Source organism: Crotalus tigris, unplaced genomic scaffold (assembly GCF_016545835.1).
Source record: "Crotalus tigris isolate CLP2741 ecotype Arizona unplaced genomic scaffold, ASM1654583v1 scf7180000017632.1879674, whole genome shotgun sequence".
Classification (NCBI taxonomy): domain Eukaryota; kingdom Metazoa; phylum Chordata; class Lepidosauria; order Squamata; family Viperidae; genus Crotalus; species Crotalus tigris.
Window position 1 is genome coordinate 158,890 of NW_024096526.1, and position 12,486 is coordinate 171,375.

Consider the following 12,486-nt stretch of genomic DNA (forward strand, 5'->3'; position numbering starts at 1 on the left):
TCCAGTTTTGGTCACCACGATGTAAAAAAGATGCTGAGACTCTAGAAAGAATACAGAGAAGAGCAACAAAGATGATTAGGGGACTGGAGGCTAAAACATGAGGAACAGTTGCTGGAATTGGGTATGTCTAGTTTAACGAAGAGAAGGACAAGGGGGGACATGATAGCAGTGTTCCAATATCTCAAGGGCTGCCACAAAGAAGAGGGAGTCAGGCTATTCTCCAAAGCACCTGAAGGCAGGACAAGAAGCAACGTATGGAAACTAATCAAGGAGAGAAGCAACCTAGAACTAAGGAGAAACTTCCTGACAGTTAGAACAATTAACCAGCGGAACAACCTGCCTCCTGAAGCGGTGAATGCTCCAACACTGGAAGTTTTTAAGAAGAGACTGGACAGCCATCTGTCCAAAATGATGTAGAGTTTCCTGCCTGAGCAGGGGGTTGGACTCGATGACCTCCAAGATCCCTTCCAACTTTATTATTATTATTATTATGGATCATCGCACAGTCAGCCAGATGTTCAGACTGGATTTGGCATTTTGTCTACCTATCGAGTCCTTACCCAGGACCTGGGATAGCCAGAGGTGGATGTTTGATGGTATTACAGATATTGTCGCAGGATGGAAGCAGTTCCTAGTAAGGCCGCCTTTTGCAATTGACTAAATGCAATTGCAATTGACTAAATGTGCCTATGACTATTGTTACTACCCTTGCTTGCTTTTGCCACAGTCTTTCTATTTCTATTTGTAGGTCTTTGTATTTTGTTATCTTCTCCAGTTCTTTCTCGTCTATTCTATTATATTCAATCATCGCACAGTCAGCCAGATGTTCAGACTGGATTTGGCATTTTGTCTACCTATCGAGTCTTTACCTGGGATAGGCAGATGTGGATGTTTGATGGCATTACAGGTATCGTCGCAGGATGGAAGCAGTTCCTAATAAGGCCGCCTTTTGCAATTGACTAATAGCGAATTTGTCAATGCCAATGGTGTTCAAGTGGTGCTCCAGTTGTTTTGGGATTGCACCCAAGGAGCCTATGACTATTGGTACTACCCTTGCTTGCTTTTGCCACCGTCTTTCTATTTCTATTTGTAGGTCTTTGTATTTTGTTATCTTCTCCAGTTCTTTCTCTTCTATTCTGCTGTCTCCAGGCACTGCCACGTCCACTATCCAGACTTTTTTGTCTTTCTTATCGACAATTGTTAAGTCTGGGGTGTTATGTTGCAGGTGCTTGTTGTTTGAATTCTGAAGTCCCAGAGCAGTTTAATTTTATCATTTTCTATGACTTTCTCTATTTTAGGATCCCACCAGTTTTTGCTTACAGGCAAATGATATTTTTTGCAGATCTTCCAATGCACCATTGTTGCTACTTTGTCATGCCGCTGCTTGTAATCAGTTTGTGCAATCTTCTTGCAACAGCTTACCAAGTGGTCCACTGTTTCTTCAGCTTCTTTGCATAGGCGGCACTTACTGTCTGTTGCTGTCTTATCAATTTTGACTTTGTATGCATTTGTCCTTAAGGCTTGGTCTTGTGCAGCCAGAATTAGTCCCTCGGTCTCTTTCTTCAATTTTCCTGCTCTTAGCCATTGCCAGGTTTTATTGTTATCTGCTTTCCCAGCTATTTTTTCATGTATTGGCCATGTAGTGCTTTGTCTTCCCATGTCTCTATTCTGTTCGTCATTTGGTCTTTCTTGTAGGCCAGTTTGGTCTCTCCAGTAGTTAGTAAGCCTTCCTGATATACTAATTTCAGGGCATCTTCATCATTGTTCTTCAGATATTCTTCCAAAGCCATTTTTTCTTCTTCAACCATCTGATGTACTTGTAGCATTCCACGCCACCTATTTGCCTTGGTAGATAAAGTCTATCAATGTCACTGCGTGGATGAAGGGCATGATTCATTGTCATTATTTTTCTGGTCTGCCTATCCATTGCTTTTAGTTCTGCTTGAGTCCAGTCCACTATTTCAGCTGTGTACCTAATGACTGGAATTGCTCAGGTGTTGATTGCCTTTATGGTATTTCCTCCATTGAGTTTGGACTTTAAGATCTTCTTCACTCTCTTGATGTATTCACCTCTAATCTTTTTCTTGACTTCAGTGTGCTTGATGTTGTCAGCTTGAAGGATACCCAAGTATTTGTAGTACTCTTCCTCATCCAGACTCTTAATGCTATTTTCGTTGGGCATCTTGATTCCTTCAGTTTTCACTATTTTTCCTTGTTTGATAGTAAGTGTGGCACATTTGTCCAAGCCAAACTCCATTACAATATCTTGGATATATATACGGACAGTGTTGAGCAGCGATTCTATTTCAGATGATGTTTTTCCATACAGCTTCAGATCATCTATATAAAGGAGGTGGGATAGTCTGGCAGATGTTTTTGATGTTTGATAGCCATGTCCTGAGTTATTCAGTATTGTTGACAGAGGAAACAGTGCAATAACAAATAGTAATGGTGATAATGAATCTCCTTGAAATATCCCTCTCTTGATATTAACCTCTCCCAGCTTCTCACCATTGATCTGCAACTGGGTCTTCCATTGTGCCATCGATCTTTGCACAAATTTTCTGATGTTTCTACTGACTCCTGTTATTTCTAGGCACTTGATTATCCAATCATGTGGCAGAGAGTCAAATGCCTTTTTGTAGTCAATCCATGACACATTCAGGTTGGTCTTCCTTCTCTTGCAGTTTTCCAAGATCATTTTGTATATTAGGAGTTGATCTTTTGTTCCTCTGCTATTGGGGCGGTTTCCTTTCTGCTCAGGTGGAAAGAGATTGTTTTCAACTAGATGCTGTTGTACTGCATCAGCTACCACACCAGTTAGTAATTTGAATGTTGTTGGTAAGCAGGTAATTGGCCTGTAGTTACCTGGTGTTGCCCCTTTTGCTGGATTTTTCATTATTAGGTAGGTTTTCCCAGTTGTTAGCCACTTTTCAATATTATTATTATTATTATTATTATTATTATTATTATTATTATTATTATTATTATTATTATTACATGACCCTGGGATGTTGAATCATTGTAAATATATACTAGTCGCCAAGCATCTAAATTTTGATCATATGATTGAGGGGATGCTGCAATTGTTGTAAGTGCAAGAACTGAGTGTAATTCGCTTTTTTCAGTGCTGTGATAACTTTGAATAGTCACTAAATAAATGGCTGTAAATCAAGAACTACTTTATTCTAATCTGAAATAACTTCAGGAGTTTGCTGATCAGCCACGTTTCTGGGATGCCTGGACACAGACACTTGGTTCAATGTCTTTGGAGGATGGCAGCCCTATTCAGTCTACCTTGCTCTAAACTAAGTATTTTATCTCTTTGGAATTATTCAGGTATTAAATGCTCACTTGTGGATAGTTTCTCTGTCAAAGCTTTGAAAACTGCAGTGCAATGCAATTTTCTTAGATATTTGGGGACCATTTATTCCTTTAATTATTATTAAAGTGTTTCCCATCCCATAATAATGGGCTAAATTGATGGGTGCCTCTTTTTCTTCCGTTGTCTAGGATCCCAGTAAAATTCCAGATTGGTTAAAGATTAATAAGAATTATTATCCGGATTTCATTGTTCCAGACCCAAAGGTAAAATGTCTATGGGAGTGGGTATTTCCCGTGCAAAAGTGGTTTCTCTGCCATGAACCTTTCCCAGAAGAGGCACTTTTAAGCACTTTGCAGGCATTTGATGCAGCAGAATTGCTGAAATCAGCCTGGATATAATCAATCCCATGGAAGAAAATCCACTAGATGGCCACTGCAATCCAGGAAAGGACCTTTGTTCTTTCACATTTTTCTTGTTATTTCATTTTGTTTACAAAGTTCATCTTCTCTCCAAATTATGGAGAAAATTTAGAGAGCACTGTGTAACCAAAATACCTCTCCAGATTTCTAAATGTGTAGGCAGAAAAATCATGGAAGAGTACTAGTAGCAGATACAAACCAATCCATTTATGAAAATCCAGGAACAGTGGGCATATGAAACTGAACCTTGTAGAAGTTATTGTACATTGATATACATTCATACAGCTTATACAGCCATATGGATTAGAAATGAAAACAAAAAAATCGAATGAAATTGAGCAAGTTTTGCACTGCAGTATTCTGGACCAGATTCACAGTCTAGGCAAAAATTTCATTAAAGGCCTGTTTATCTACTAGATGTTGCCTTGAGATATTCAAGAAGAGACAGATAACCTTCTGTTTAGAATATTTTACTTTGGACTTAATACACTAAATGTCCTTTGGTACACTGCTAGGATTATGCAAAAAATCAGTCCAAGGTAATTCAGTTGAATGTCCTGATGAAAAAAACTTTCTGAACTGATTAGAGTGAAATTGGATGCTTCCAAAATGACCCATTATTTTAATGGCATAAAGAGGGTCTTTTGCCAAACAAATCAATAACTTGGATTAATTTGGTTATTAATTTGGGACTTTGCATGGATTCTTCTGATTGGCTACGTTATCTAATATGATAGTTCAAATTTAATCTCATACAATCTAAAACACTCAGTTTTGTGTCTTTCCTCTTAAAATTATGGAAAAACATAAAAGTGTGTATGGAATTGATGGAGCACGATTACTCATGGCTCCTGTAGAAGAAAATATCTATGTAGCTTATTATTAAATTGTTCAGTCCTTGGGGTTTTCTGAGCTTGCAAACATTTCATTATCCACATAGGTAATATCAATGATGTTATCTAGGTGGGTAATGAAACGTCTGCAAGTAAACAATCAAGCTCAGAGAGCACCAAGAACTCCACATTATTCAGGAAGCTTGCATACAGTACTCCCTGTCTTGGTTCATTGGCAAGGAGGATTTTTTTCCCAATTGTTATCATTTATCTTAGGCAGCACCCGTCTGGGAGATCACAGGTGCTGAATTCTCTAAAGCAGAGGCCCACACTGCTGATGGGATCTCAATCCGCTTCCCCCGGTGTACTCGTATCCGGGATGACAAAGATTGGACTACGTCCACTACCCTCCCACAACTCAGGGTGAGTCATTTATTTTACAGATATAGCCACTCTATATATTCTAAACATACCATACTGAGATCTGTATCCGTGAAATATAATTCTCAGCATTTCTGCATTATATGTGTGTGTTTGTGTGTCCCAGTTCTTCTCCTTCATCTTAGCATTCAGTCTTTTTGTCAGTCTGCTATGTACCAGCACACAATTCATCTTTCCTCTGTTGTTTCTCATCAGTCATTGAGAACTTCTCCACTCCCATTATCTCAGGGTACCTTTTTAAAAAGAATCCCCATCTCCTGAATCTCTTGCTTAGTCAATATAGTTATAAGATACTTTCATTTTAAGTGGCCATGCTAAGGATAAGGAACAGGAAAGGGAGCATTGTTTAGTGTTCTTAGCCATGAAATGTAGGAATGAATCTCTTGGTAGGTTTCTGGTTTCCTCATAGGGCAAAGACTTCCACCCTCTTAGGTTGCACTGGTGAATTCTTTGAAAAGGATATGGGTGACAACACGGGGTAACGGGATCTAGAGTTAGTGGATCAATCTGATTCACATCTGAACCTGTAGACCAACTTTTGTCCAACCTTCACTTAAGATAATTCAAACCCATCTATCTGGAAGAGGCTGGCTTAAATGAAAGCATCTAAATTCTATTTCCAGAGAAAACAGTCAATGGTAATTAAAAAGTTAGTATGTACACACTGAGGAAAAGACAACAAATTGATGTTTTTGATAACCCAATTTCTCTCATCCACATTAAGTTGGATTCTGTGCCATTTGTTACCCAGATGTTTCATTGGGAATAATTTACCAGTTGCCTATTGTCCTGTTTGTTCCAGAAGAATCTGAATTGTACCTTGCAGGTAGAAGTGAGAAGTTATAGAACAGAGATGTCAAACTCGTGACGTCACGCAACATATCGGAGCTTTTTCGCCATTGCCAGCAATGGGGTGGGCGTGGCTCCGGTATGAAACCAGCCCGCGGGCCGGCAGTTTGACACCCCTGTTATAGAAGGACTTGCTACAAAGTTTTTTTCTCCCACTTCATGGAACTCTCTGGCTTTTGTGGGCAGGAGCTGTACCAGGTATCTAAAGAAAAATCGGACTTCTTGGTAGTTGCTGCAGAAGAGGAGAACTCCACAGCGGGCAGCAGCGGAGAGACTGAAGGCCAGCCCAAGTTATCTTCTCCTCAGAAGGCAGCAAAACAGCATTCCAGGAAGTCCCCTGCAAAAGCCAAGAAGCCTGAAGGTGAGCAGTAGACAAAAGGCATTAAAAATTCTCCAGGGATCCATTTCTACTTTTCCCCCAGTTAGATTTCTTCTAGTAAGATCTTGTTCTGTAGAGAGCTCAGAGAGAATTATGGTTGAGAGAACCAGAACTTTTAGAATAATTGCTGTGTACCCCATGTGCACAGTGATTTTCTCCAGAAACCTAACACTGCAACACCTTCCGTCCAATTTAAACATGTTTTTCATGGCTATTATTTATATTGTCAGATACTTAGCTAATCTGTTAAATCAGTGATGATAAAGGTATTGTTTTAGTACATGTTTGTGAGGTTAATTATTGTTGTCTATTTCGGAAGCTTTAAAATGCTTTTGGGCTGTTCCCTGTCTTCAACAATGACAGTTCACTCCTCGTGTGCAACTTTACTCCATTGGAAACTGAATCAAGCTCTGTTTTGATTTGTGCCACCAATGTTCAAAATGCTCTTGGGTATAATATAAAGATGACGTTTTCTTCAGGTTGATTTTGGTGGTCAGTGTTAGAAGGTACAGCATTCCAGTCATTTGAGAAACAATTACCTGTTACCAACTTTGAATCTTACGATGAAGCAAGTTATAAAATCAGGACTAAAACCTTTATTTTCAAATATGTCAGTCAGCAGGAATGGCTGCAGAGCCTGTCTGAAGATGTCCTCTGCCTATATTTGCATAGGCAGGATTATCTTTCTTACATGAATCCATTCATTGTTCCTTTTTTTTTTTTTGCCATCTCCTTAGCACTGATGTAGAATTTTTTTTCTCATTAGCCAGCAAACTAGTAGATAAATCTCCACTGAAGAAAACTGAGGGAAAGCGAGCAGAAAAAAGAAAAGCACCTGAGATGGAGGGGGACAAAAGAAAGGTAAGAATCTCAATGTAAACAAATTTGAAAATTCTGTGAACCTCCTTGTCATCTATACTATACATTCTAAGCTTTTTGTAAGGATGGAGAACTGAATTTCATACCCCAAGTAAATGTTATTACGTGAGCCTGTTTCAGTTCCCAAGCATTTCACATTATAGGTAGTCCTCAACTTGCTGCCACAATTGGGACGAGAATCTCAAGTTGTTGAGCAAAACAGTCATTAAGTCAGACGACATGTAACCGCTTTGCTCAATAACCACAATCCTGGGACTCCCACTCGTGGTCATAAGCAATTTCTCAGTTGGTAAGTAGAGTCTGGGGTAAGGAGCATGTGGGTATCTGAGGGGATTAGATCAGGTGCTGGGAGCCTGGCACAGGCTTCAGGGCCCACCAGCATGTGGAAACCTATCATGGCTACTCCCCACCAGATCCAGGATGCCTACCATGTTTCCTCAAAAATAAGACCCAGTCTTTTTTTTCCCCTCCAAAAGAGGCACCAGGTCTTATTTTCCGGGGGAGGGCTTTTTTCCACTCACCTCGCAGCGGCAGCACTGACAGCCCCACCGACCCCACCCACTACTTCTGCAGCCAAAGGAGCAGCTTCATTCTGCAGCTGAGAATAGAGCTCAGGCCTGCATATCAACGTCAGAGGCCTACATAGCTCAGTTCTCGGCTGCAGAGGCCTTCTGGAAAGGCCTCTGACAGCAAAACACAGGCCCGAGCTCCATTCTCAGCTGCAGAATGAAGCTGCTCCTTGGGCCACAGAAGAAGTGAACCAGCAAGGCAAGTGTCAATCCATGGGGGTCTGGCTGCAATGGTAAGCTCCAACCCCGCCCTAGCTTGATTTTTAGGCATGCACCTCGCCCCCAAACTAGGCTTATTTTTGGGGTAGGGCTTACATTAGCCGCCCCCCCCAATTGTGACCAGTCAAGGCCTCCTAGGCCTGGTGAGCAGGGAGCAGGCTTGGGCCTCCTGGGAGTGATGAGGTGGAAAGCAGGACTGCAGCAGCTTTGCATGCACAGATGGGCAGGTGAAATGGGGAAAGAGATAACTGGGTGACGAGAGGTGCAGCGTCCCTGCAATCATAGTGTGGGCAGATAGCCAAGCATTTGAATTTTCACCATGAGGGAGCTGCAGTGGCTGTAAATTTGGGTACAAGTCATTAAGTCCATTCAGTATCATCGTAATTTCAAACAGTTGCTGAACGAATGGTTGTAAATTGAGGACGACCTATAGTAGTCAATCTGCATTTTCAAAGTTCTCTTTAGCTTCAGTTATTTCTTGGGGAAATACAGGCTGCATTACAGAAATTGTAATTGTTCTGGAGAAGAGTCAGACAGTATTGTCTGATCAACATTATTTGGCTAATGTAACTGAATTGCATTTCTCATTTAAAAGATAATCTGTTGCCAATCACCAACTGAGGATATACTGAGAATAGAGCTGAAAGCTTCCCAGAAAGCTTTCTAGCTACTTCTCCTTCCTCCTTGTTAAAAACAAACTTTCTAGCTACTTCTCCTTCCTCCTTGTTAAAAACAATATTGAACTAAATACTCTCAGCAAGGGAGTTTTGTTGAATTTTTCAAGCACCCTGTGGCCATCACAGAACTAACTCAATGAGTTCTTCAGCACAACTATTATTTTCCTTACAGAGAAGCTGAATTGGAGAGCTAGCAGAGCAGTTCTCTCTTGTGCAAAGGAAGGCAGTGAGGACACCAAGCCCTATTTGAGACCTAGTAACACACTCTCAAAACACCATCAGATTTAGCCATTAAATGTCTGTAGTAAACCGGACTGTTCTACTCCTATTCACAAATTTTAAAAGCTTTTCACTTAAAAAAAAAAAAAGCACAAAAAACCCGGTTGGCTGATTAATTTGAATTTTGGTAGCTTTGCACTCCTGTATGAGTGTATCTCCTCACCCCTGCCTATAGAAACGTTCTCTGGGATGTGGGAAGAGAGCAAGAAAAGACACTGGATGCAACCATTTCACATTTTAGCAAGCATCCTGGGAACACATTTGGAACCTTGATTGCTATTGCCAGAAGAGCGGTTCTCCATCTGATGAGGGTGAGGGCTGTTTATTTTTTTCCCTAGTGGCTGTCACAGGCCACCAATGCATTACAAATTGGATTCTCGTTTACTGTTTCCTTGAACTTGCTTCTCTTGAAGTAAAGCAAGGTTCTTGAATTATTCCACTGCTTTTTTATTCTGTTTCCCAAGTAGCTACAGAACTAAATTTTGTCATTAACTGCATTCACACATAAATATCATCACCTCATTAAAATAAGCTATTTTCTGGGCTCAGACAGAACATTTAACCAAATACGGGTAGTCCTCAATTTACAACCATTCGTTTAGTAATCATTTGGAGTTACACTGGCATTGGAAAAAAGTGAATTATAACTGTTTTTCACAGAACCATTGCAGCATGCCCATGGTTACATGATCAAAATTCAGATGCTTGGCTACTGGCATTTATCTATAACAGTTGCAATGTCCTGGAGTCATGTGACCCTCTTTTGTGACCTTCTGACAAGCAAAGTCAAGATTAGCTTAACTGTTATTAGCAACTGCAGTGATTCACTTAGCAACTGTGGCAAGTGAGATCATAAAATGGGACAAAACTCACTTGACTTGTTTAGCAACAGAAATTTTGAGCTCAATTCTGGTCGTAAGTCAAGGACTACTTGTAGTCTCCGTTCCCACAGCATACAAAGCGAGAAAAAAGCCCGAAGATAATTCTAATGTTGTGGAATATTCCACAGACCTGGTTCAGCATCTTGTGTAAACACAGCCCCTAAATGCTGAAGTACATTTCTCTTAATGAAAGCTGTTACAGCAGCCCTGTTTTCTTCTGAATTAAAACATTTTAAAAACATAATTCTCATTGACTATTCATCATCCTCTTGTGTGTTTCCTACCTCAAAACAGCAGCTGCTACTGGACATATTTACTGGGGTTAAGCTTTATCTTCCTCCTTCCGTGGAGGGTTTCAGGAAACTCAAGCGTTATTTCGTAGCCTATAATGGAGACCTGGTTCAAGAGTATGATGCCACTTCAGCAACACATGTGATGGAGAGGATGGAAAACAACCCAGCTGCTAAGCATGTGTCCCCTGAGTGGATTTGGGAATGCATTCGAAAGAGAAGACTGGTGACTCCATGCTAGATTATCTGTTGTAAGCAAATAGCTCCCGTGGAAAAAAGATTAGATTTAGAGACTCAATTGCCTCCATTAAATGAGCACCATCTGGAATGAATTAAGTACCTAATGAAAAACTGACTTTACAGCAAGCAATTTAAAATATTTCCAACTAGTTTTTAAATGTCTTAAGTTTTTTTTAATGAAAAATAGGAATAAAACTTTATCTGGAACCTCCCTTTCCTAATTTTCACTCAGTGATAGCACCAATGTTATCTAGTTGGGTGATGAAACATCTGCAAGAAAACAATCAAGCTTAGAGAACACCAAGGACTCCACATATCATTCAGTTGTGCCATACATCAGTTCTTCATAACAGAATGTTGTGCAGAAATTTTGTACATAACTTTTTAAAGATCAATTTGGCACTACATAACCATTTGTGTCTAGTTCGTTTCTATTTCTCAGCCCTTCACTACTTGACTGTATTTTATCCTTCTTTGTGTCTGGAAGTTTCTAGAGAAGTTACTAGCATGCATTTGTCTGTTATGTTTTGTTTGAAATGAAACACTGCTTATTTTTGATAGAATGTTTAATGGATGGAAGGTTTCATTACCAGATGGATTTGCAGGGTTGAACTGCCATACCTGGCACATGATCTTTAACAGTACTATGTCAATCTGGAATATGGTGTCCAGTGGGGTATCTCAGGGTTCTGTCCTGGGTCTAATGCTCAATATTTCCATAACTGACTATTCCACTGACTATTTGATAAAATGACAGAAGGGATGCTTATCAAATTTGAGGTAACACAAAAGCCAGAGGACATTTCTAACCCTCAGAAGACAGGTTCAAGGTTCATAAGGATACCGATAGACTTGAAGATAGAGCCCTTTCCAACGAAATGCAGTTCAGTGCCGAGATATGTAGATAATCCCTGGTTAATGAACCTAATTAGAATTTCTATCACTGAAAAAAACAGTTGTTAGGTGAAACAGCATGTGACTACACCACTTTGCGATGGTAGTTCTGGCAGTGCCAGTTGTGTTTGTTAGGCAAGAACCTCACACTTGTCTTGCCATGTGCAAACTCCAGGCTTCATCCTGCTGCCTCTTCCCCAGCTGGGTTCAGTGAGCTCCATTCTACAGATGAGTCTCTACTGCCCTACCAAGCTCACCTCTCCTTCAACTCCCCACATCTCTCTGCCATCTCTGGCTTTTGACCATCCTGCACCCTGCTGCTACCTATCCTCACCTCCCTCGGCTGACCTTCACTGTCTTTTTCCTCCCTCTGCTGATGTGGCAGGCTTGGCAGAGATAGCTGCTGGCTGTTTTGTGACACCTCGCTGGGGCAGCAGAGTGCAGGGCACCCAAAAGGGCAGAGATGAGGGAGGTGGTGGATGGAAGGAATCAAAGCATACATTGCAATCATAAGTGCAGCTGGGCTGCCGAGAGGCTGAATTTTGATCACGTAACTCCAGAGATGTCGTACTGGTCTTAATTTCGAGGACTAGTTGTAGCTACCATTTGTTTGGCACAATCATAACTTCAAATGGTCACTGAATGCATGGTTAAGTGAGGGCTATCTGTGTAGGGTTCTAGACTTAGGAAAAACACATGCATAGGTACAAAATAGCTGGTACCTGGTTCAGCAGTAGTACCTGTGAGAAGGGTCTCAGAGTCCTGGTAGACAACAGGTTAAACAAGAGCCAACCACAGTGTGTTTAGCTGCTGGAAGTGCTAATACATATTTGGGCTTCATCCTCAGAAGTACAGTGTCAATCACTGGACATGAGTACTCTACTTGATGCTGCATTGGTGAGACCACACTTGAAATACTGCACTGAATTCTATCATAATCCAAGAAGGATACTGAGAAACTGAAATGGTGCAGAGAAAAGCAACAGAGATAATGGTCTTGGAAACTAAATCCAGTGAAGAATGTTTACAGGAACTGGATATGTTCAACCTAAAGAAGAAAAGACTAAAGGAAGACATGATACCAATCTTATACAATATTGTCTCAGGGGAAACAGTGTGGGTTTATTCTCTGGAGCTCCCATGGCTAGCACAAAAACCAATGAATGGAAGGTTTCAGAGGGAGAGCTGAACTCAAAATAAGGAAGAATTTCCTGACTTGAGAGCCCTTAAGCAGTGGGACAGATTACTTTAACATTTTTCATGAAAATTCACATCCACCAGTCATACACACTGATAATTAAAACTGAAATGT

General features: G+C 40.6%; 1 protein-coding gene across 4 annotated transcripts in view; it reads left to right on the forward strand.

Moving 5' to 3' along the window:
* LIG3 (DNA ligase 3) overlaps positions 1–10,687 on the forward strand; it is a 28,155-nt gene extending 17,468 nt beyond the window's left edge. For 2 of the 4 annotated variants that reach the window (XM_039334592.1, XM_039334594.1), the window contains exons 16-20: positions 3,514–3,588; positions 4,854–5,000; positions 6,054–6,228; positions 7,013–7,107; positions 10,045–10,687. In XM_039334592.1, coding sequence (XP_039190526.1) covers positions 3,514–3,588; positions 4,854–5,000; positions 6,054–6,228; positions 7,013–7,107; positions 10,045–10,281 — 729 coding nt within the window. In that variant the 3' untranslated portion in view covers positions 10,282–10,687. Of the gene's footprint in view, positions 1–3,513; positions 3,589–4,853; positions 5,001–6,053; positions 6,229–7,012; positions 7,108–8,762; positions 9,606–10,044 lie in introns of those variants that run through there. The other 2 variants (XM_039334593.1, XM_039334595.1) reach the window with 2 other exon arrangements.
* The last annotated feature ends 1,799 nt before the right edge of the window (positions 10,688–12,486 follow it).